We start from the raw sequence: 24,752 nt of genomic DNA on the forward strand, positions 1-24,752 counted from the left end.
GTCCTGACCTGTTTAATTTCATGCAGCCACCAATATGTTGAGACCAGTAATTTATTGTTTACTTACATAATTTTCCAGAAAACTGGCCTGCTGTAAGGTGAGGATGTCAACAGCAGCTGAACTATTACCTTTCTCTGCTTTTGGTTCCCATGGTCAACTATCCCTCCTGTCACAATAGTCACTCTCATTTCTAGTTTGAACGTCTCTAGCTCTACCCTCTTAGTGCCTCTTAAACCTTTGCCTGCTAGACTGATGAACCCTGAAGGATGTGGCATTTCTTTCTTTTGAAAACGTGTGAGTGTGTCTGCCTTGTACTGTGGTGTGCAGCTATTCAAAGACTCTAAACGAGCAAAGTCAGGTTCCAGAGAAGTCTCAATAAAGCTCTGTGTGCCTTTTTACTGCAGTAGTGCTGGTCATAGTGGAAGAAACCATGTGGGGATGGCATGTGCACTTGGGCTGATCTAGTGTTGTATCTTGCATTGTTCTGATCTCTGGCTAGCTGTGAAAAGAGTCCATGTTTTTTTATCCCTCATCTTCCTGGCTGTCTGAACTGGACTCAGCAGTTGCATCTCAAAACATAGGGACATTCACTCAGATATAGGGACATTCAGTCATCAGACATCTTTTGCTGTCTATTTCCAAAGGCATAACACAAAAAGCTACAGTTTGCCATCGAATTAGTGAAAGCACTGAAATGTTTTGCTGCCTTTGCCTTAGGCTGTCATTATACAATATGAGATGCATGGCTGGGCTTTTCTCATACGTGCTCATCCCCTTATCCCCACCTTAGTGCCAGTTTTCAACTGCTGTGACTCTACTGGCTATAGCAGAGTTAATGTTATGTGTTACATGGCCCACTGCTGAAGTGTTGCCTGTGAATTCCATGAGAGTGTCTCCATTTTTGTCATGCATTGCAAAACAGGGCCTGGATTTTCTCTATCAGAAGGGGTTTGTCCGGATATCACATCAGTGTTAGTCGATTCTATGTAGCTTCATGAGGTCTTCTTGTCTTGTCCAGGGTGAGCATTTTGGTGATCAGGTCTTCTTTAAAATTTTGCACTCTTTCTGGGCATTAGAAGGGTCGTATATTTTTAGGAAGCTCATGCAGGGCTTTGTGAAATTGCCTCTTACAGCAAATGGAAGATCTAGAGAAAAACATGTCAATACAGGCTGTATTAGGAAAACCATCCCAAGCGTTTTTCTTCATCTGCAGTAGGGTAGCAAGAGCAAAAGCATCCCTGAATCTCAGCCTGAGAGAGGGTGTGACTGCCACCTTGGTGCTATACTCTCACCGGAGAGATGAGTTTGAAGGCAAAGAGGATGTGAGGCCTGCACTTAACCTCTGCTGAGGCAGAAGAGGAATCAAAAGCGCTGTTAGCCCTCTTGCTAGCCAGGCAACTTTTCCCTGGGCTTGCAGAAACACCATTTTGTCTTTGCAGGAGATGGAGGAGAAGTTAGAATGAGCACCTCTACAGCCTTAAGTGCCCTATGCAGAGCCATTTCCCTCCAGGGGCAGACAAAGGAGTAGTAGAACCAGTCTGGATCCTATATGGAAGATTTAATCCCGGTTAAATAAAAACAGTTGTTTTAAAAAGCAAATAATAAACAGGTTTTTCTCCTCTGCAAGTCACCTTACTTTTCAAAGCATGGGGCTATGCAAAGCATAGTCTGCTACCACTAAGAAGACTTAAAACAGTGCACAGTTTGTTTACATGTATTTCAGCTTTTTGAGCAGAATTCAATATATGTGAGGAATTAACCAGCGTGTGAATAACAACAGAACAGAGAGAAGGCAAATCAAGGCTCTCTGCTCACCGCTTAATAGTTATTTTCCTGTGTTTATCCATATCCACACAGTGCATATTGCTGTGTGTTAGCTAAATGTGTGTTAGTTTTGCTGCTCGCTCTGGTTTAGCACCCATCTGCTGGCATCTCTATGAGGGCAGCACTTGCAGCCCAAGCCCACATGGATAGATCCACATTGCAGTGTGAAGCACTTTGGTTTTTCATTTGTAGATACTCGATAGCAATTTCAGCTAAGGATGATGAAATATTGGATCTGCTTTGTTTTGTTTTGCCCATATGCTAAGTTCCGCATTCAAACGTGCTCAAACACCTACTAAAAATGAACCGTCTGGGAAGTATTTATTTTCACAGCCAAATATGGACCTTGGCTGAGTCAAATTTCAGGATGCAAACAGTCAGGATCAACTTTACATCCAAATGTTGAATTCCAGTCTCTTGTGAGACACTTTTTGTCCCTTAGAGCAATGAAGAAAAAAAAAAAAAAAAAGCATTGCAGCTCAGAGCGGTGGGTCTCACAACCCCCATCATGCAAAGGCCGCCCTGGTCCAAATCCTTGCATGGGTGGTGTGAGGCTGTGCAGGGGGATCTGCTCCCATCCCTGACCTAATTTGCCAGGCATCCTCCATGAGTTAGTTACACTCAAACTCTGTTTTTTTCTATTTATATTGCAAACTCATTCAGTGGCAGAGCCTCTGCAATACTAAACGCAGAGGAATTTATGTCTAAGGCCTCTTGGCAATGCTTCAATTACAAAGATAACAGATGTGACCCAGTGAGGCATGCTTTAGAGTTCATTATAGGAAGTCATACAGCTGTTGTATAGGTGTACAACAGCTGGATGTTATTTGCCTGCTGGTAACAGGTAATTGGTAGCTCCTGGTCTTTGGGTATGTGGTTGATGCTGCAAATATCCTTTGGGTGTAAGCATATGCACCCCTGCCATAGCCAGTACACAAATAGGATCAGATTTGTCATGTTGATGCGCTTTCACTCTGGAGATTGGCTCAAGGATGCAGGAACACCTTCAACTAACCAACTACGTTGCAATGAGAAACCGACACCTTGTAGCCCCCAAACTACTTTTTGATTGCACAGCTGGCTTTTTTGGGGAGGGAAAGAATCTGCTTGGTCGGTTGGTGCTTGCTTGTTTTTTTTTTTTTTTTTTTCTTTTTTCTTTTTTTAAAGTGCCAAATTTGTTGCTGCATCAGAGCACATACGCTCTGTATGTGGTAGATGCCTTATGAAATACACATCCACTTGCTTTCATCAGCATGCGCCACATCCCTGACATTCATTAATTTTTAGAGGAGTGGGGAAGGTTTGTGAGCAAAGAAAGTTTTAAGATGTGTGCTAAAACCACATCACAGGCAGTGTGAAGCGCAAACCCCACAAAAACACAGCAATGTAGAAGCAAATATTCCAACCAGGGCTTCAACACCAACACACTGATCTGAGCTGGGCTGTGCTCTGGAGAGAAGGATGTCTCTTTCACTGCTGGCATGTTCTACATGTTTCCAGGGGAGTGATACACAGATTTTGGGTTGTTTAAAGAGGGAGCTGGAGGCAACTCTTATGTCTGGGGTCTGCTCTGGGTTGTATAAGCAGAGAGGAAAGACAGCTGCTGAAAAGCAGGCACATCGGGGGGGATTTTAACAACTTTTTGAGTTCTTATAATGTGTAAATCTTCCTGTTACCGTTGAAGAGCAGGCAGCAAGAACAATCAGCTTACCCTGAAGGGAGAAATTATTAGGCTAAATCTCTCTGCACAGCTGCTCTTTGCCCTCCTAGGACAAGAAAGGATGGGAAACTGGAAGGGAGGGGATGCTCCAGTGTCCTTGGCCTCCATTGCTAGCTTGCACTGCAGATGATAGTCATGCTGCTAAGAAGTGTCAAACTGTGGTTCCTAGGAGGTGAGAAACCTTCCAGCACCTAAAATTCTCCCTGGGTTGATGCATATTGATTCCTCTCTCGGTGGTTGCCCGTACGAGGCAGGCACAACTCCGCGCGCAGCTCCGTGTGCTGGCTGCGCGCCACTGAGGCCTGGTGCTGGCTTACCCCGCTCTTCCTGAGGTTTTCCAGCAGGAATTACCGCAGCAGGCATGAGGCAGTCATCTGGGGCAAGGCCTCTGCTCTAGGGCATTAGCTTGAGCAGCTGTTCGCTGGAAATGTTGTTGGATTGCTGCATGATGCTTGCAGTACACTGCTTTTCCACCATCTAGGCCCTGTTTCTGGAATAGCAAAGCGAGTTCTGGAAAAACCATGTGTCTGCTTGGAATGACCAGCTGTGGCCAGGCCTTTCCAGCTACAAATATCCTCTACAAATATCGGTCCTATCAGGAGATTATTGTCTTCTTTTACATCCTGTGTCCAAACTGGGTTTTCTGCTGAAAAATTCTGGGGTAAGTTGTGATGTATCTCCCTAGTGCCTCTGGCTGTCTTCAGCACAGGTACATTAACTTAGTAGCATGCTTTCCCCTCAATCTGCATTTTAGCTGAGCCATATGGCTAAAACAATATTTTGATGCTTTCTCCCCACTAATTTCTCTGTGCAGTATGAGTGGCAATGGCTGAAACTTCTCCAGAATCACTGCCTTGCTGGTGGCAGTGCAGGAGGAGATTTTAGTGGAATCACCATGCAATTAGGCATTAACGAATAGCAAAAATGCAGGGCCCAACAGGGGCATGTTAAAATATCCGTAAATCAGCTCTGACAGCGGATTTGAACCCAAAGATGAAATTGTCAAGAGATCTGCTACTCTTGGCTGGGGACAACCAAGATTTGGTTAGCTCAGGACAACCTGTTTCAGAATGAAATATGTATATATATATATATATATGTATGGATGGATTATATATATATATGCATATATGTGTGTGTGTATATATATATTGTATTTTATATATATATATATATTTATTTACATATCATGGATGGCCTTGTGTGTCCAGATTTCAGACAGCTCTTTCTGACCGGCTCGCACGAGCTTCCATGCATTGCCACATGCTGTACCACCAGCTCTCTGCAGGTGGTGGTGTTTTCTTCTCCAATCTCTCCACTCTCCTTCCTAAAGAGAAAGGTGAATAACTAGATGCTGCTGTTGGGATGAGGAACAGCCGAGAAGCACAGGGAAACAAGGTGGACAGAGGGAAACCCATGCAGAAGTTCCTCTGCCCTAGCCTGTGACCTGCAGACTGTGACCTCTGCTGCTCATGCCATGGCAATATGCATATAAAAACAGCAGGCTTTACTATAGGCAGGGAGGGAATCACGATCTAGATGTTCAGCAAGAACCTGAACTTTCAGGAGTCTCAGTTTTGTACCTACCCTGCCTCACGTGGGAGGAAAGTCTTTCCTGAACTAGCCATGCCCCATTTGCAATACCTCGTTGAAACACTACCAGAGTGACAGCTAAGGTCACTTGCTGTGTTAAGAAACGCCCCTGGGGATGTGTAGGGCATGTGAGGCTGGACCCGTGGAGCAGCCGCGCTGAAATAGTTCATGGTAAAACAGTGAGGCCCTGGACGGCTGTAGCTCTTGAGTGCCCGCTTGGTGGTTTGTTTCTGATTTACCTTAACGAGCTGCTCATGAAGCCACAAGCAGGGCTGGATCTGTGATGTGGGCTGTAACATGGATTTGGTGACAAATGAATGCCTGACTGGTCATGTTCTATGCTAATCTTGGTAGGAAAAAAGAAAAAAAAAAGAAAAAAAAAAAACGCCGGACAACTTTTTTAGATCTAAATCCTGTTTCTCATGCTCATACAATATCCTGAAGCTTTCCTTGGGCCGCACGGTAATCGAATTAATCCTTGTGTTTTACTCACGAGCCTCCCGCTGTGCCCTGCTAGCGAACAGCCAGGCCGGGCACGCGGGGAGGAACACGCTGCTCCCAGCCGTGCGGTGCCATCCGCGCCGAAAGCGACCGGCGACGCTGCGTGGGTGTCGCGTTGAGGGAAGAAACAAAAAGCAGCACATCGTGGCGCTAAAACACGCGACAGAGGGGCTTGCAAAATGCAGCTGCAAAAGAGTTGCGAAGGACGTTTAAAAAAAAAAAGAAAGAAAAGAAAAAAAGAAAAAAGAAAAAAGAAAAAGAAAAAAGAAAAAAAAAGGAAGAAAGCAGGAAAGCTCTTGGATTCTCCCGCGCCTCTAGAGGGCACCGCAGGACGTCAATTCCCGCCGCGGGGGCCCGAGCCGGGCCGGGAAAAGTGCGGGCAGGAAGCGTCACATTCCTCAAAGCGCCTCAGATGGGGCAACCACCGCCAAAGGCAGCGTTTGAAACCCCCTTCCCTGGGCCGAGCTGCGGGTTGGTTTCTGGTCTACCAGACGCCTGAGTGGTGCGGTCCTTGATGATTTCCCACTGTTAAAGTGCCTCCGTTCGTGAAGTGGCAAGCTAAAAACTCAGTGTGGCAAGCTCAGTGAGGACAGGCGGCCCCTTATCGCTGGGCGCTCGTGTCAATTATATTGTAAAAGAAGACAAACACAGGAAAGTTAGACGGAAAGCAGGTTGCTAAGGTAGGTCTAAAATGTGCTGGATATAAATTGGGTTGTTAAGGCTCTGCTTACCAGCTAAGCCATTGATTTGAAGTCAAAATAAAATAAAATAAAATAAAGTAAAATAAAATAAAATAAAGTAAAATAAAATAAAATAAAATAAAATAAAATAAAATAAAATAAAATAAAATAGAGTGCTACATTGTTGGCCTGTAAATATCTTGCAAGGAAGCATCTTGAGGTGGAGACAAGAGTTTAACGTAATCGTATTTAGAAAGCAAAGAAGCATCTTTTGTGTTACTGAAAGTATTGTCTGTTGACTTCCTGGACTATTAATAAAAGATGGATAAACAGGTTCTAAAAATATGTGAAAGCACCACACCTAAACCCTGGTCCATTCCTAGCATTAAAATGTTGAATTAAAATGAAATGTTTTCCAGGGCATTGAAACATTTGGCTATTATCTGTGTGAGGGTAGTTCCTTCAAGCCCCATACAACACCCTGGTGCCGCTGTCCGTGAGCAGCTCGTTGTGCCTCCGGACTCAGGGATGCCCTTTCAGAAACACCAGCATGTGAGTTTTCCCAACGCTGGGCTGCTTGTTGCAAAGGCTTGAGATAGTTTAGTCAAGTTATGGCATTTCTAACACTGTCTCCTGATCGACGGCAGGATCTCTGGTCTGTTTCTAAAAACAAACTCTCACCATCTCTCCTAGAGGTCTGGTAAACCTTGTCTGTAGATGCTACATGCTTATTGGGAGCACCCTGGCCCTGAAACCAAGTTTGTCCCACTAAACCACACAAATACTACGTGAAAGACAGTTTTCAGCTTTTTTTTTTTTTTTTTTTTTTTTTTTTGCCCATTAAGATTACCCTCAAACCACACTTAACAGCCAATACACGGGGAAATTTGGTGCTAGTTCCCCAAGTTTTGTAAACAAAACAAGTAAAATAAATTACCTGATGAGATTCATCTTACCCACTTGGCTCCATTATGGGGGCAAAGGTTATTTCACCACAAGTATTTATTTTACTGGTTATGATTCAGCTTGCTGCCTGTTGCTGTATGACCAGAACAAATGTGTTCTCATAACTAGAAAACCATTAATAACTATTTTATCAGCCAAATCCCTGAAATCTTCTTGCAGTTCCAACGCATGGCTCCAACCTGGAGGCCTATTTGCTTTCCTCTTCCCCTGTGGACCTTTTCACTTCCTCCTCAGAAGAGCTAAGCAAAGTGTTGAACGCATTTAACACCGAAATCAAAAACCTGGTATGAAAGGTGAGTAGTTCACTGCATGTCCCGGAGGGGCTTGGTCGTGCTCGTAGGCTTAGTGCCTGCTGTAGCCGCCAGGTTGGAGCCATGCATATGTACCTGAGACTTAAATAACCTCCGTCTCACTGTTAGGTGAGACTCTTGGGCAATTGCCTTGCCTGCTTGGGTTGAAAGCGGTGGCAGCTGAGCATCGCTGTTCCCAGCGCGTGGGATGCGTGGGACCTGCGCCGGGAGGAGGAAAAGAAGGAAAACAATTTGAAAGCTGTTGCAGGCATGTAATCAGAAACAACCCTGGAACAGATAGTGGAGAAAAGCTCTCTTCCTGTTGCGTGGAAAGCCGATTACTGTGATGCTAAATACCTGCTTGGAGACATCATCGTAATAGGAACAATTGGGTCATTTGAATAACCAAATATGCTTTTATGCTGTATTTGTTTACCTTGTTGAACGTACCCGAGATATGCATGTAAATGCCAGAGTGCGTTTCTCTTTGGGCACAGCGATCCCTCCTCCCCGCAATTATCAGCGTGGTTCCTTGTTTGTACCTGTCAAGGGTTGCAGAAACTTACAACTGTTGGTTTAAGCAAATATGCAGCTCTTTGCCAACAGGAATATCCTGTTAGTGGAGCTTTCTAAGGTGCCAGTTATACGCACAGAGCTGGGTATTGCCACAGCAGACCCAATCAAAAACCTAGGGGGAATCCTCCTCTCAATCGATCCTTCAGACACCTTTACCAGACATGCAGATATTTATCCAAAGGCGGGTGCTGCCTTTTCTCCTCTAACACCGGGCGCAGTTCCCGATTAGGGGCCGGCGGCTCAGAGATCCTGGCTGTGTGCACAGAGCCCCAGGTGCAAACCAAGGGCGTGCGAGCGCGGGGCGGCCGGCAAACCCGGCCCTTGCGCGGTTAACACGCGGGTAAACGCGCCGGCACCATCCCAGCGCTGACGCTCGCTCCCGCGCCGAAGCGGCTGCAGCCGGAGCATGCAAAGCAGGTGGGGATAGGGAAGGGATCCTTGTTCCTCCCCGTATGCAGGTCTCAGACTCTGAAACGCGTGGGTGGAACCCAGCGTTTCCCGTGGTGCCGAAGGCAAAGCGCGCATGAAGCAGGACTTCTGCCCGCTCCGCGCCGCGGAGGCGCTTTGGGAGGGAAACATCTTGCCCTTGGGGATAGATGCCCTCTCCCTGGATCCCAGGTTGGAGCCTGAGCCCGTTCCCAGCCAGCCGCACGCTTCCTCCCAGCATTGCCACTGCGTTTAGACACCCTGGATATCCCCAAGGCTCCCCAGGAGGCAGCGTTTTGCCCCAGGGGCGCGCATGGAAAACTAGCAAGTGGCTTAAAACGCCCTGGGGCCGATGCCAGCAGGAGCTTCCGCTGACTTCCAGGTGCTGGCGCTTGCTGTCCTCAGGCCTCTCCGAGCGCTCCCCGGGAGCTGCAGTCCTCACGGGGGCACTCGAAAACAATTAATCACGGGCTCCAAGAGCTGCTCCGGTCCTGCCAGGATGCCGAGGCTTCCTCCCGCGGGTGTCGGTGCTCATGCACGTCCCGGTTGCATTGCCTTGTGCTGCCTGCAAACAGGGACTTTTCGGGTGAAGTCTGCACCTACCCTGAAACCCACTGCGGGAATATCTATTTCTGAGCCAGACGGATGTGAATGCAAAGTGTTGTCTAATTTGCTAGTGCTTGCTAAAGGGCTTTCATCCAGCCTCCAAGTGCAAGCAAGTGGTGCCTTGTATTAATGCCTTCTTTCATGTCCTACCAGCAGTGCTTCATGTTGTTTTCCTTACACAAAACACTAGCATTAAAAGGAAAGAAAAGAATTTCCAAACAGCTGGAAACATGATTATTCACATCATTCAATTAGTGGTTATTCACTCCTAAAAAAAAAAAAAAATCAGCATAGAGGTTTTCTCACCTAGGAGAAGGGCAGTAACTCTTTCTTGCTCATTGCCTCGACTCAAGCTGGGCCAAGTTCTGCTCACGAGGCCTTCAGAAACCATGGACAGCTGTGTCTCTGTAGGGCCTGATTCAGGTAATAAAACATGTGAGTGGCCCCCGAGGCGTGATGAGCAAATTGTGGGTAACGTAGGTGCCTGCCAAAAACAGAACGCAGGGAAGAGCACAAACACAGCTGAGGGTTTTCGTGGGTAACTAATGAATCTGGACGTCTCGGTGAGCGAGGATGCTGTCAAGTATGTGCAGCATGTGCAGTTGCGGAGGTGCCTCCGAGAACCCGGGGCTGTTTGTGAGACCGTTCGGGCATTAAAGCAGCGCGGTTGTGATTTATTCCTGAAGCGCTTCCTCCAACAGGGACCTGTGACGTGTCCGCTTCGGCTTGGGTTGGCCTTGTGGAGGGTGCTGCGCGCTGGGCTTCTGGGGTGCTCCCTGGGGAGCTCTATGGGTCATGCACTTTCTGCCCTGGCTTTCGCACAAACTGCCCTAAAACCAACCCGCCTTCTCAAAAATAGGCTGCTGGGGACCTTGCACTTCCCCCTTTCCTATTTTGGCCCCCGCTTCTCCCCACTTCCTGCCCCACTCCTGGCCGGAGTCCTGCGTCCCCGCACAGCTCGGCAGGGGTAGCTGAGGGCATCGCCTTAACAAGCCTCTATTTCCACCTCTCAAGTGCGTGTGGAAAGACAGAGCCCAGAGAAGAAGCAAAAACATTAGTTAATTGCAGGACCCAAATCCCTTCCAAATGGAGAGCTTAACTTTTTTTTCCTCTCCTTTTTTTTTTTTTTTTTTTTTTGCCCCTGCCAAGAACATATGTATTTTGTATAGATTTAATTACACAATACGAGAAAGGAAAGAAGATTTGCCCAGATACTATGGTGATGAGTGCCATAGAAATGCCTATAAATAAATAAAAACACAGAGCAAAAACAGACATCTGCAGCAGAGTATGGAAAAAAAAAAAAAAGGAAGAAAAAAAAAGAGAAAACTTGTCTGGAGTTTTCTCCACAGACACTATCATAAAGAACACAATCTCACCACAGCCTCTTTTTTTGCCCTCTTAGGCTCCCATGTGCCTTCGGAGTCGCTCCTTCTGTGGCCCTCAGGACTCCCCGGCTGGGCACTGAGTTATTTGCATTCCCCAGCCTCTCCTTCCTGCTGCTGCTGCGAGGCCTCGTCAAACCTGAGAACTTGTTTGTGCAAACCAGGTAATGAGGATGCAGGGCTATGGGAACCTCCTGAGCTTTGCTGCCATTTGAATTTGAAGAAAAATTAGGGCTTTCACGCATACCTCGAGCAGAAGGTCCTGCCTGCATCACACACGTCCTCAGTGCAGCGAGGACGGGAGGTGAAGCCTGTGGGAGCATCAACGCTGTTGCACGTCCTGCTTTCTCCTGCCTTCCATGAGCACCGGGAGCACTCGCTGTGCTTCTGCAAGGGGTTCCCTGTGGCTCCCCATTCCTCACGTGGTGTTTTTGAGGCTCCACTCAAAATGCTGGGCAAATCCAGTCAGGAAACAAAGCAAAACAAAACGCAAATCCTCTGGCTTACCTGGCGGTTTGGGCAATACTTGAGTCATTCCTCTGGTCCGTATTCTCCTCTAGCCCCCTCTCCTGCTTCCTACCATTCACCCACACTTCCAATTTTCAACCCTGAAGATGCAGAACTTATTTATTTATTTTATTTTTTTCAAAGTGCTACCTATTTTTATAATGGTTTGGATTTGCCTATGTGGTTCATTTGCTTAGCCCCAAATCAGCATAAACTCTAACCTCACCTCGCCATGGGGATTTACCTGCAACCATCAGGATTTGGTTTGCTAATGAAGCAGGCGGATTCCCAGACAGCTACGGTTCACCTTGATCGCTTCTTAGAAAGCTCGTTCTTTCATCCCGAGCGAGGTTCAGACCCCCGTGCAGAGAGGGGCCTGTTGGCTTGTGTGTTTTGTCCCTTGCTCTTCACAACCAGGAACCTGGCAGGGAAACTCAACGGATACGATGGGTCTTGAAAGCGCAATCAAAAGCGAAAAAGCTGGAGTTAGTTAGTCTTGGAAAGGTTTGATTTGAACCAATAAATCTGCAATAAGTGCTGCTGTGGTCAGTTTCCCTTCCCATGCTACAATAAATGAGAGCAAATATACAAACCCAACAATTATTAACAAAGCCTTAGTAATAAATTCGCATAAATAAATAACGAGCAATTCAATCCCATGTGGATATTTACGCATATTGGGGGGCAGGGAGGAGTTTTTTAAGCAATAGTGCCATATGTAATAAAATGTAATAGTCCAAAGAGTACAATGCTTTTTTGTTTTATTTTGTTTGTTTTCTTGGTTTTTTTCAATAAAATATGAAGCATTAGCCATCTTTAACTGGGAAAATAAAAGCTAAAAAAAATTAAAAAAATAGATATGTTCAGGCTTCTGAGATGTCCTGATGATCAAAGAAAAGCAAGCCAAAACCCCTTTAAAACAGCTTCTGAAATTCCACATTTTGCTCAATTCTCCTGGCGTTCTTCCAGCGTACAGTCAAAGAGATGAACTCACCCACCCTATGTGCATAAGTAAAAATTTAGTATTTACTTTCTCTGCCCAAATTCATTAAAAAGTACAACCGATGTTGAATCTTTCCAGTTTTTGGCAGTAAACAACAAAATCAAGGATGATTTAGAGCACGAGGCTTGATGCTTTCCCTCCTCCTTGCCTGTAGTATGTGGAAATGAAGAAGCAGGAGGAATTTGGAAGGTGGCAGCCTCAGAAACTGAAGACAGGAGATGCTTTTTTCTCTTACTTCCCCACTTTTATTTTTAAGCTACATCAAAATTAGCCGTGGAGCACCTTCCCAGAGAGTCTCACTGAAGCCAGAAATCCAAGAAGGCACCAAAGAAAAATCAAATATTTATTGGATAAACAGAATCAGTGGACTTACAGTGGCAGCATTGGAGGAGCATGAGTTTTGGAAGAGGATCTGCAGTCCCCAAGGGTCTGACCATGAGCAAACCCTTAACCCTGGGGCTGGCAAGGGCAGGGGCTGGCGGGCAGGGGGGTTATCCCATAAGTGCCCATGCATGGAAGCTTGTGCCTTGTTGGGAATCTAGCCGGTGCCCGAGGTGGGATATGGACCGAACCGGCCGCCGCTGGGCCCTGCCCGGCTCCGCTGCTCTACGGGAGAGCCCGGGGATCCTCGCCGCGCCACCGCCACGAGCCGTGAGTTACCCCCTTTGCACGCACGGCCCTGTCAGCACGTTTTACGCTGTGGCCGTGGGAGCTTTGTCAGCGCAAACGTTAGCGAAAACGCGAGCGTTTGCGCGGGGAAGCTCGTTGCGCGTCCGCTGCAGGCGCTCCGTCCGTCCCGGCGCGGCAGGAACGGCTCGAGGGCAGGCGGGAGGGCTGACGGCAGCCGTACGCCTCGCTCCCCGGTGTTTCTGGCTGGAAAACCTTCTGATATTTTGCAGCGCACGTGAAAAATGTGCGGCAAGCCCGGCCAGCCCTCGCCAGGCCGGGGAGCCTGCGCGGTGGTGCGGGGAGCGCGGAAGGACGGCCGGCCCCGGAGCATCCCGCTGCGAGGGAAAGCACATCCCTTCGGGCAGCCTCCCTGTGTAGCCAACAGCGCTATTGACTCAGGGTGTTTGGAGCCCAAACACGGAATGAAACCTCGTCCAGGGCTTGCAAAGTGAATTCCAGCTTGCATCTGTCATCACCGTCGTTGCTGCCCTAGTAGTTTATCAACACCCGAGCATCCAGCGTGCGTTATCTCAGGACACGAGGGCAGAGTGGGGACGCACTCGGCGCCCCGGGAGGGCCGTTCACGGCGGGCGATGCCGTCTGAGAGCGGGACATCCAACAGCGCTGACGCCCGTGTGCGCCAGGACAGCCCTCCCGGCAGCCCCGCGGGAAACACGCGGAGGGCGCGGGGACGCCCAGGGCAGGAGCCCGCGCGGATAGCGCGGTTCGTGCGGCGGGTTCCCCAGGCCAGCCGCACCGAGCCTGTTTTCCACGGCTTTCTGCAGCTGGCAGGCAGAGTTAACCAGAGTTAACCCAAATGAACAAAACAAAAACAGCCCTGCCAAGAGTGGCACCAACAGGAGAATATGCACAAAACCAGACACCACTGAGGGGACACTGAGTAAATAAATCCATGTGCTGGCGTTGCAAGACCCCCTATCAGACCCTTCCTAACTGCTGTGGCAGAGGGGGAAGTCGTTCTGCATAACTGCCTGATAACTGGGGCTATAATTAAGGGTCTTTAGCCAACCAACGCAGAGAAGCTGCAACTTTTTGTTGAATAAAGCCTGAAACGTTCACAGTGGAGAACTTGAATGGCAAGATTTAAGCAAGCCTTAGCTTGTGCTTGATAAACAAACCCAAAGCAAAACCATGCAAACTGTTTTAGAGTTGCAGCAAGATGGCTGGGGTGATAGCAGCACTTGATTACCCTTCTCAGAAGCTCGCACTAGCTCCCAAGTGAAAGGAGTTTGGCATCTTCCCTAAAACTGCCTGTTAATAAAATGGTCACCATGTTGTCCACGTTACTGACCAAGTTTGTGTGAAAATGGCCATCTCTGCTACTAAATTTGTCACAACATCAAGCGTGTGGCATCATCAGAGCAGGTAAAAGGTCCAGCTCTCAGGTACCTCTCTCAGGCTTAGCTGTTGTGAAGGCCATTCATCTTGTGTGTGGCACATGTGCTGTAGGAGAAATGTTAACACAGTGCACAACACTGCACCTCTCTGTGTGAGTTTTGCTCACCGTGCCTTTGGTTTTCTGAAACTCCTGCTCTCTCCAGGCCTTTGCTGGACCTGTGCAGTGTTTTCTGCTGGTCTGTGCAGGCCGTGTGCGTTTGCAGCACGTCCCATCCTCCTGCTGCTTGGAATCAAGCAGTGCAGTCGTGCATAGGAAGAAGGAAGAGCCAGGAAGGAATACAGTACGAAACTGGCTTAATTTGGAAATTCTTGCGCTCAGATGCCGTTAAAGTGCTTGCCAGGGACTTCAATGGAAGCAGGCAGGCTCCAATGCGTAGCTCACTCCCATAGGAAACCTGTGCAAACTAATTCAGCCGAACCGTTAGCACTCGGGGTGATTAACCACAGGAGTCTCTGATCTCCCCTTATTAAAGGGAAGGGGAATGAGATTCGCTGATTCATATCAGCTTAATACAAATCCCTGTGAGATTCGCAGTTGACGGCAGGATTTGGTAGCCTCCATGGAGGAAGAGCAAGTTCGTCTTCACGTGACAGGGGAGGCCGAAGGCGTTAGCAGGGATCACGGACAGCGCGGGTTGGAAGTGCACGGACTTCCGCGGGGCGCAGCAAACAAGTGCACAGAAGCTCTGCAGCTCTGGGGAGGTTTTTATTCCAGTGCCACTTTTGAATACTTGGCACGCCGCAGGCAGACGTGTGTCATCTTGTTCCAAACGGCTCCATCTTCACACGTTAAACGTGATCCAGAGAGATCTGGGCGAGGGGTGAGGAGGATTAAGGATGGCTGCAGCTCGGCTGCAGGGATGGCTCCCTGCCTCCGGAGATTTTCCTTCAGGAGCCCAAGGAGCCCTCCCAGGCAGCTCTGAAGCGGCTCCCCCTGCGCCAGAGAGGCCACCCCTAACGGCGTTCAGGTTTTAGGTGCCTGAGCCTTAATGGGCCTTTTGCAGGGGCAAACAGCTTTAGCAATGCTAGGCAAAACATGATTTTTTTTTTTCTTCTCCTTTTCCTTCTTTCAGGGTACATGTGCACATGTTGCACGTTTTACGAGCTACGTGAGGACAGCGAGCACGGATCTGCCTTTCCGTGCCTGCAGCTGTGGGGCACGAGGCCCCGTGGGGCGCGGGCCCTTTCCAGCCTTACCTGCGCACCGGCCACGGCTGCTCCCTTCAGCGCTTCCCCCCAAAACCTCCTTAAGAGCAAGGACTGCCTCTCGCGGGCTGCACGGCAAAACCGAGCGCTGGCTCCCGTCCCAAAAACATAGGAGCAGCATTTTGGAAATGGTTAAAGGAACAGGAGCATTTCTTATTAAAGACCAAGGTCCAACTGCGCGTGCTTAGCTGCAAAGAGAAAGCCATGCGTGAGGACAGCTCGGTTAGGATGGGGAGTAGGGGGAGAAAAAGTTATTTCCAGGTCAGAAGAGAACAAAGCCCTATCTCAAGAATACTATTGTTTGTGCAACTATAAACTGGGGGTCTATAAAACCATCAGACAGAAACTGACGGTGGCTTTAACAGATTGGTATCACAAATGCTAGAGCATCCTATAAAAAGTGAGGGGTTTTTATAGTGACAGGACACTTGAAATGCAGAAATAAATGGTTTCTCAAATGAAATCCTCAGACTTCAATATATACAGCTGTGCAAGGATGTAAACTCTTCTCAGATTTAAAGCACTTCTACCTGGCAGCCCCACAGACAGAGACCGTTTCCTGACGTTACCCCAGTGCATCCCAGCACTGCCAGGACGTGACTCGCAGTTCAGGCACACAGGGCACAACAGCTGCAACTTTGACCTTGAAGCTCTCCTCCAGAAGTAAAACTCACAGGCAAAGCAAGAGAAAAGGTCAAAAATAAATATTTTAATTTGAAAAAAGAAGTTTACACTTGAAAAAAGGGCTTCAGATAAAGCATGACTCATAACCTTGATTTAGCTTTAAATACTTGCTATTTGCAAACCAAACAAGACATTCCCTACTCTCCGTGTTACCTATAAAATGAACCAACAAAGACAGCTTTCAATTGAACAAAGCATGCCTAGGAGATAAGGAGTGAGAAATTTTAAAACCATTATTCTACTTAGACGGATTTAGAAAGAAGTGGCACTAGTAACCACACAAGTAAGGAACACACCAAAATGTGAAATCTAATAGCATTCCTAAGGCATATTTGGAAAAAAAAAGTTGGTATTTCCACTCTTTTTTTAACTGCAAAAATATGAAAGGATCTTGTCTGTAATTTCTTTTCCATTCTCAGTTTTTATTCAACACAATGTATATCCAAATTCCTAGCTGACTGACAATTTAGACTAGGGCAGGGGGAACCATTTCTTCACTTTACAAAGAAGAGTGAGAAAAACAGGTCCTATTCAGCAGGCGTGAGTGTTGCAATAGTGTTACTGCTACCTACTTGTAAAAAAATCTAGAGCAAGGAGGTCCCTAAGGACAACTACAACAAAAATGGTAACTACCTGCGGCATGTAATAAGCTCCATTAACTGCAGTCAAGTGAGTGAAGTCAAAGGTGCTTCGGTACAAAGGTGCATGGAGCAACGTATCTCAAATGTACAGCTACCCGATGTGGCTAATGCTCAAGTTATACACACACTAGGGCTCCCAAGGGGAGGTTTTGGGTCTTCAAATACTGCCGATTCACTGAGTTTCCGGAACAGATCAGATCCACATTAAATGACAATTCATGTATCCATTAATTTCTTTTCTTTTTTTTTTTTTAATGTACGCACTTAAAAGTCTTCTCCTTGATTAAACTTACTTTTAAAGATGCTGCTCACCCAGCTTTTTCCATCCCATGAAAGTGATATAAATACAACAACTTAGCTGAGGAGCTGGAAGGAAAAAAAAAGGCAAAAATGCATTCATCCCCAAAAGGCCAAGCGAGCTGGCTGGCTCCAAAGAGATCTCTAGTCTCAGAATTAGCTATTTTTGAAAATACCAAGTCCAATATGTTCCAGGGACACATTTCCTCTGACAAATGATCCCAAACAAGTTACTTCCCAAAGGGCAAATGCAGGAGACGTAAGTGGCCACTTCATACTCAAGTGGTAACTACTCAGTACCCTTCTCCGCTCCGACTACGCTCTGCATCAGCACTGAGTCCACAAGCCCCTTCTTGGGAACTCAACCAATAAAAAAGGCTTCTTTGGGCACATCTATGGGCAGAGGAAAATTAGAGTAGGCATTCAGATATAATATTATGGGTTTATTTAAAACTTATTTTCAGCTTGAATATGCAAAATACAAACTTCAACAAAATGGTCATTTTTACTTTGTAGTTTACAAATATACAAAATAGAAGTTTGCTTAAATTTATATTACATATTTATTATGTAAAGAACTATATAGAAAACATTTGTTCTGCTTAAGGCATATTTGGGAATAAACCATTGTACAAACTATTGCACATCGAAACCACAGTGCATTACAGACTGTCTGCATAAAGTTATTCTTTAAAAAATAAACCAGGTTTATTTTACCTGATTTAGGTCATAACTGGAGATCAGAAGACAAAAATATTTCCTTGTCAGATATGCAGCAGTTTGAGAACTTTGGCTTCCTGTTTTTGGTACCTCTAGAACCAACAGTCACTAAGCACCATGAAATAGGCTTATAAAAACATAGTTCTGTACCTGAATTTTCCTCCTCTTTTAACATGGTAATGGCTTTTAGAAGGAAAAAAACAGAAAATACAAGATGACATTTACATCTAATATTGCATTGAAATAAAATTTAAGGGAATGTTATTTCCCTGTGTAATATCCCCACCCTCCCTCCTACACAGTCTGTTTAACCCTGATATCCGTGACTTCCAGTCACTTCTTGGCATTTTGTAGTCCGGCAATCATTCAAGTTGGATTTACAGATGGAATGATAGAAGATCCAGTCATTGACCCCAATGTTTTTTTTTTCTTTTAATTTATAATAAAAAAGTTCAAATGTTCATATGCAATTATCCCTCTTTTCCACTCTTAGGAAGACTTCACCATGATTATCTGTAGTGCTTAAACTCGGTTCCCCCTTCTTGCGGAACACAGTCTTTGTGCTGTAAATACTGAATCTTTACGGCAGTTTAAGAAAGATCCCCTATTTTTGATTAAAAGTGCCTCTTCATGTGTAAGGCGAGGTGGTCCGACCTGGAGAAGGCTCTGTCGCACCGCTGGCACTGGAAAGGGCGGTGGCCCGTGTGCTTTCTGTAGTGACGAGTCAGCTCGTCGGAGCGGGCAAACTTCCATCCGCAGCCTTCCCAGTCACAGTGATACGGTTTCTCACCTTGAAAAATAAAAAGGGAACAGGTCAGTGAGGTGTTCCGAGGACACGCGTGCCCCTTGGTTCAAAACTTGCTGTCAAGCGTGGGCTAACGCTCTTGGTCCTGCGTCAAAAGGAAAGAGTCACAATCAAAAAACAAAACATAACCAAGATCCTGAAGTGGCTGGAAATAAGATATAGACCAGCAGAATAAGACATCCTTTTCAAGACAGTGCTGCAGCTATTACAAAACATCATTAACGAAATTCAGTAAAACACTCATTTCTACAGCTTGTCTTGTACAAAATGCTCCGGAATGCAAGAGTTCTGATAATAGAGAGCGTGTTTTTGCTGGCTAATGTTATACAACTAGAACAGTTCAGCAGACATAATGGATTTAAATAATTGTAAGTTTCAAGAATTAGAAACCAGCTGGAAACTGTTTTCATTAGCTCAACTTGATTAAACCAAGAACTCCATCTGACTGTCTTCTCTAGAGCAAAACGGCTGGTGACCGCAAGCGAGTCTCCCTCCCAGCCCCGCGCTCCCAGCGCTGCACGCACAGGGACAGCATCGACCCGCTCGGGCACGCGCCAAGCCTTGCTCCTCAGCCCCCTTCTGCTCCCGCTGGCCTTAGCTAAACACGCGGCTGCACCGCTTCGCTATCGCTTCTCCCCTTCCCGTCCTCTCCTTGGAGGGGAGCTCTGAACCAAACGCACAACCCTGGGTTTCCAGCTATGCAAATTCCCAGGTTATTTAAGCACTCTTAACCGAGTGCCAGTGCTGGCGAAACTGCACCTCGTGTACCTGTTTCCACAAGCAGAGCCATTGCCGCACAGCACTGACCGGCAAGGTGAAAGCCTGGACCCAGGCTGTGGGCAGGTTTTATCCGGATGCCGGCAGCCATGGATGAGCCGTTGTGCCTGGCCTCCCGGTGCCAGCTAAGGGGAAGGTGCTTCCCCGCGGGAGAGGGCGGGCGCGAGCGAAAGCTGCGCTTGCCCTGAGCCTATTGCCGCTTCGCAGTGCCACCAGGGCTTGGGGGAGCTGCTCAGCCCAGGGCACATCAGCAACACCATCCCTCGCACCACAGCGAGCCACTGCGAGGCACAAGGGTGGGACGTGTTTAGCCAAGAGCAAAAGAAGTGAGAGTTAGGCAGTGGTCGGCTCCGTGCGCACATGAACACCAGCACCATCTAGAGCAACAAACCCCAGCTGACTTCCAGCTACAGGCTGATTAGCCAGGCACGCAGCAAGAGAGCAGCAAACATGCTCTGTCTCAGCAAGAAACCCACCCACTCCCACAGCTGAGTCACTCTGAGCCATCAAGTCAAACGCAGAGCCAATAAGTAAAGACTGCACAGGACTTAGCACAGCCAAAGGAAAAAAAAACAAAACAAAACAAACACAACAAACCAGAAAGTGAAATCACCCTGCACCCAAACAGGAACACGGCAGAGAACGGTTCGGACTTGCTGCTCCTGACACTCTTGCTGCATTCCCCATATCCCTGCCCGCGCCACACCGCCACCTTCTCACCTGTGTGGGTTCTCAGGTGCGCCTTCAGATGCGAGCTCTTGGTGTAGGTCTTGCCACAGCCCGCGTAGTCACACGTGTGCGTGGCCGTCCTCTTGCGTGGCCACGAGCGGCGGCCGCGCTTGGGCTTGCTCTCCTCAGGCAGGCAGCTCCCCGGCGGCATCAGCTCTGCGGGAGGGCAAGGTGCAGTGAGCACCGGCAGGCGCCTCGACGCCACCGCCCGTGCCGTCGCACTCACCTTGGTACTGCAGCGCGCTGGGAGGCAGCTGCTCGGGCAGGAAAGCGGCATAGCTGGGCGCCGGCGGGTATCCCGGTGGCAGCGGCGGGTGGCTCAGCCCCGGCGTGCCGGGCAGGCACTCGCGGCCGCCCAGCATCTCCTCGCCCGCCAGGGAAGGTGCAGTCCGGGCGGGCAGCGGGCGGCCCAGCGGGAAGTCGCCGTGCTGCGGGGCTCCTCGCGGCGCCAGCGTGCACGGCGGGGCGGCCTCCTGCTTGATTTTGGGGCACATGCGCGGCAGGGGGTTGTAGGGCCCCACGGGGCCTTCGGCAGCAGGCGGCGGGGCGCCGCTCTTGGGGCTCGCGCCGTACTCGCCCATGGCCTTCACCACAAACTTGCCCTGCAGGCTGCCCAGGGGCGGCAGGGCCGTCGGCGCCGCTGCCATGTACACGGGATCCAGGTCGGGACGCATGAGCTCAGCCACAAATCCTCCCGAGGGCGACACGTCCGCGATGTCGGACAGGTTGAAGGGGGCGGCGGACGCGCCGTCGCGCCCGCCACCGCCGCCACCGCCGCCGTAGAGGAGCCCGCCGGGCTCGGCGCGGGGCAGCGGGTAGGCGAAGGCGGCGGGGCTGGCGGCAGGCGCGGCGGGCGCCACCACCACGGCGGCGGCCTCCTGGTGCATGAGGGAGTTGGAGAGGATGAAGTCGAAGTCGAGCAGCTCGTTGAACTCCTCAGCGTCGCGGCGCGTCGCGGCCGCTCCGGCGGCGTCGAGCTCGGCGGGCGGCGCCTCGAAGCTCCGCGGCGGCGGCGGCGGCAGCCGCTGCCTCAGCTGCGCGGGCTCCTCGCGCCACCTCTGCGGGCAAAGGCGCCGCGCTGAGCCCGGGGCCCCGCGCCGCGCCGGCCCCGCGGCCGCCCCGCGCCGCCCCCCGCGCGCCCCCGCGGGCTACTCACGTTGCCGGCGCCCGCGGGCCGCGCTGCCTTGTCGCGGCCCGCGGCGCCCGCCGCGAAGGTGGCGATGGAGGGCAGGAGGGCGCCGCTGAGCGCCATGTCGCACTCGCCGGGGGGCTGCCTGCGGACGGAGGCAACGGCACTCAGCGCCCGCTCCCGCCGCGCCGCCCGCCGCGCCGCGCGCCGCGCACCCACCGCATCCGCGCCGCCGCCGCCGCGGGGTGCGCGCCGGGAGCGCCGCCGTCCGTCGGGCCGCTTCGGTAGTTAAAAAAATAGTGGAAAAAAAAATAATAATAAAAAAAAAAGGGGGGGCGGGGGGCGCCCCGGTGCTAGCAGCGCCGCGGGGAGGAGGCGGCCGCCGCCCGGCTGCGCGGCGGGGCGGCGGCGGCGCAAGAGGCTTCGCGGGGAGGCGCCGCCGGCGCCGCGGCCATGGGGATCCTCGGGGAGGGAGCGGCCCGCGTTGCCGCCGCCGCCGCCTCGCGCCACTAACGGCGGCCCGCCGCCCGCCGCCCCTTTTATAACCTCAGCCCGCCGCGCGCCCCGCCCACCGCCGCCATGGCGACGGGAAAAACAAACGGACACGTGGGGAGCCCGGCGGGGGGAGCGCGCGCGGGCCGCGCCACGCCCCCCGCCACGCCCCCGCCACGCCCCCTCCGCCGTGACGCAGGGCGGGGGGAGCGGGAGCCCGCGCTCTGACGTCACGCGGGGGGGCCCGGGGATGCCCGCGCGCCGCCGCGGGGGGAGGGGACCCGGCTGGACCCCCCCCCGCCCCGCTCCGCGTTACTGTAAATTACAAACATTCATTTATCCCAACGGAGCCGCCTGCAAGGAAAAACTGCACGAAAATTACGAGTTTTCTTTCACTTTTTTTCTCCTTTGTTATTATTTTTATACTCGTTTCCGCGTTTGTTTTTCCCAGGAAACTGCCGCTCCCCGGCGGCTGTGTTTGGGTGCAACCCCGCAAATCTCGGTGCACACCCCGCGCCCCGCAGCAGGGGCCCCCGCCGCGGGGTGCCGCGGATCTTGCCCGAAACCGCCCCAAAAGGCGGCGCGGGATGCGCGGCGCGCGGCCTGCAGGCGGCGGTGTCGAGCCGGCACCTCGGCCCGGCCCGGCCCGGCCCGGCCCGGAACGGCGCGCTTCGCGTCAGCGAACTGGTCCTACCAGTTCCCGCTGTAAATGTTAATTATTAATAGCTGCGGCACCAGGAGCGGGAGTTCCTTTTATTTGTTTTGTTATTATTATTATTTTTCCTGCGCGGTGCCCCGCTCTGGATGGGAGACGTGCCGGGCCCGAGGGATGGATGCGGGAGCGGAAAGGGGATGCGCGGGAAGGGAGAACAAGGGTGCTCCGCTGCGCCGTGCGGATGGACCTGCAGAGTGGGGACTGCACCCGCAGCCCAAAATCCTGCGCAGAGGTCCTGAACCGGCCTTTGTCCTCGCCTAACAAGGACAAGATTTCCAGATTTAGCCTTTTCCTTCCTCTAACGATAGTGAGGCTTAAAGGTCCTGAAATGAACTGAGCTCAGTGCTGCTTACACATCCCCAGCCTGCACAATGCTCCTAAATCAGCTTCTCTTAAGGCATATTTGCATTAATCTGCCTCCTCCATACTGATGGTCATTCCTCTTGCTCTCAGTTTTCTCCATTTCCACCCATCTCCCCAAAATTTTTCTTTCCACCAAGTCAGGCCATGCTTGAAACAGAAACCAATCTACTTGTCTCGACAGATAAAAAAGGCGGGGGGGGGAAGCACCTAAGGGAAGCAACTTTGCTGCAATTTAAATAAAAAGAAAGCAGCTGAGCCGCTAGTTTTAACGGTACACATTCGGTTTCACCCCCATCAAGACAGTGGGAGATCAGTGGCATGACCTTGGGGGTCTGTTTTCCAGCATATCTTGTCACTTTTGTGGCTGTCACCTGCCTTTTCACTGAGTTTTCCCTGTGCATTGTTGTTTTCATGCCCCATCTTGGGATTTGGATGTTCCACAAAGCTCTGGCAATGACTTCTGTAAGTGGCTCCCGCTGTGGCACCGATGCAAACAAGGACACAACAAGGAACATCCTTCCTAAAGCTCCTGCAAGTAAAGTCCCTCTCCAAAGAGGATGAATCCTTGTTCATTGGTTTGTGATTTTTACTTTTAATGTGCATGAGGCTGGTTCTTTTTTTTTCCCTTCCTTTCCTTTTTTTCTTTTTTCTTCCAGAATTTATGGAGGAATTCCTGAAAGACAAGAAAGCTTAAAAACTTGTTACCAGCTGATAACTAGCAAAGGGTTCACCTCTGTTGACAGGAGGTGGGTTTGACACATCCTGGAGGATATCAGACGATGTATGAATGAGAAGCAGAAGTTCTTCTGTGCAGTTAACCTGGAAGAAAAAAAGCTAGGTATTGGAGGAATACCTCATTTCTTTCAGTTTTCTGGTGCTTGCCGATGCTCACAGCAGCAGCAGTGCAACTTTGGCAGGCTCACTTGCAGACTCGGGAGAATGAAACACTTGCGTCGTTTTTGGTGTTTGCATGTGCAAGAACTAGCAGATTTTTGCTCATGAGTAAGCTCTAAAACTGCAGAAATTGACTCGGTCTCGCAGGTCTCGGCACCCACCAACTTGACTTTCCCTGCTGGTGGATTTTGCAAGCGCTCTCTCCACAGGTAAGCTCTGAGTTTGGTTTTTTTTGTTTTGTTTTGTTTTGTTTGAGTAAAAGTGGTGCTTCTAAGGAATGTAATCTGAACCGATAACATGCTTCCTAACAAAACACGCAATAACGTGCAAGATAGGAGAAAAACAGAAAACATGAGATAGCTGCTTCTGGCGCATAACGCAGAAAGAAGTGTGGAGAGAGTTTAACAGCGAAGTGCTTCTGAATTTAACCAGAAGTATATGAAATTAAACCTGTTCTAAGACAACACCTCTGCTATGTTTCCACGATTCTTCCCATTCAATGCTCTGGATAAACCGACTTGGATAACTGATTCACGCAGGATGTCTCATAAAGTTTTTGCTGTGCTGAAGTCAAGAACATCTGTTACTTCACTGCACCAACATTCAGCAAAGGAAATGATTAGATAAATATTCCTGTCATTTGAGCAGGAATAAAGACATTGCAGCAGAACATTGAGGGAAAGGATCAATGCTGCCTGCTCTGAAAATAAGTATCAGGCTTCAGCATTGTTTCCATTAAGGCCTCCAGCTCTCCTTCAGCGCTAACGCACCAGCAGGAGCCCATTACTGTATGATAACAGCCTCTTGCTCTCCTAATGAGAGCAATGTGGAAAATACGCTCCGATTTTTGACATCAGCTCTGCTTGGCGGTGCTCTGATGGTGTTGCTGCAGGATGGCTTGGCTGTCCCTGGTTGGGACCTCAGCTCCGCTGCTTCCAGGGAAGGTTTGCCGGAACCCTGCGCAGGAAGCGGTGTGGTTAGATATTTACATGAAATCCTTGGTGTCGTGCTGGGGGAATGCCCCAGTGCAGCGTGGCTCTCCGGGGCAGGGGCAGCGCGATGGGGGACCGGCCGCTGTCGCTGCCGCGCTCGCAGGGCACCGAGACGTGGGGGCGAGGAGGGCCATAGGAAACTC

The 24,752-nt window shown here is 49.8% G+C and overlaps 1 protein-coding gene across 1 annotated transcript; it reads right to left on the bottom strand.

The window, feature by feature from the left end:
* Positions 1-17,415: 17,415 nt before the first annotated feature.
* Positions 17,416-21,465, bottom strand: KLF4 (KLF transcription factor 4). The gene is made up of 5 exons (XM_088537447.1): positions 21,373-21,465; positions 21,181-21,298; positions 20,251-21,082; positions 20,016-20,180; positions 17,416-18,503 (listed from the first exon to the last, which is right to left on the bottom strand). Exons 1-5 carry the CDS (start codon positions 21,375-21,377, stop codon positions 18,328-18,330), a joined length of 1,296 nt encoding a protein of 431 aa, XP_088393573.1. The 5' UTR covers positions 21,378-21,465; the 3' UTR covers positions 17,416-18,327.
* Between the last annotated feature and the right edge of the window lie 3,287 nt (positions 21,466-24,752).

The sequence above is a fragment of the Tinamus guttatus genome, unplaced genomic scaffold, assembly GCF_059628265.1.
Source record: "Tinamus guttatus ecotype Peru unplaced genomic scaffold, ASM5962826v1 Tinamus_guttatus_pri_ptg000771l, whole genome shotgun sequence".
Taxonomy (NCBI): Eukaryota; Metazoa; Chordata; class Aves; order Tinamiformes; family Tinamidae; genus Tinamus; species Tinamus guttatus.

What these genes read in the sequence shown, in the direction of transcription:
- KLF4 (XM_088537447.1), bottom strand. An exon ending in GGCCCGCGGGCGCCGGCAAC is followed by an intron (nt 21,083 to 21,180) that starts GTGAGTAGCCCG and finishes CTTTGCCCGCAG; the next exon opens with AGGTGGCGCGAGGAGCCCGC. An exon ending in GCACCTGAGAACCCACACAG is followed by an intron (nt 18,504 to 20,015) that starts GTGAGAAGGTGG and finishes TTATTTTTCAAG; the next exon opens with GTGAGAAACCGTATCACTGT.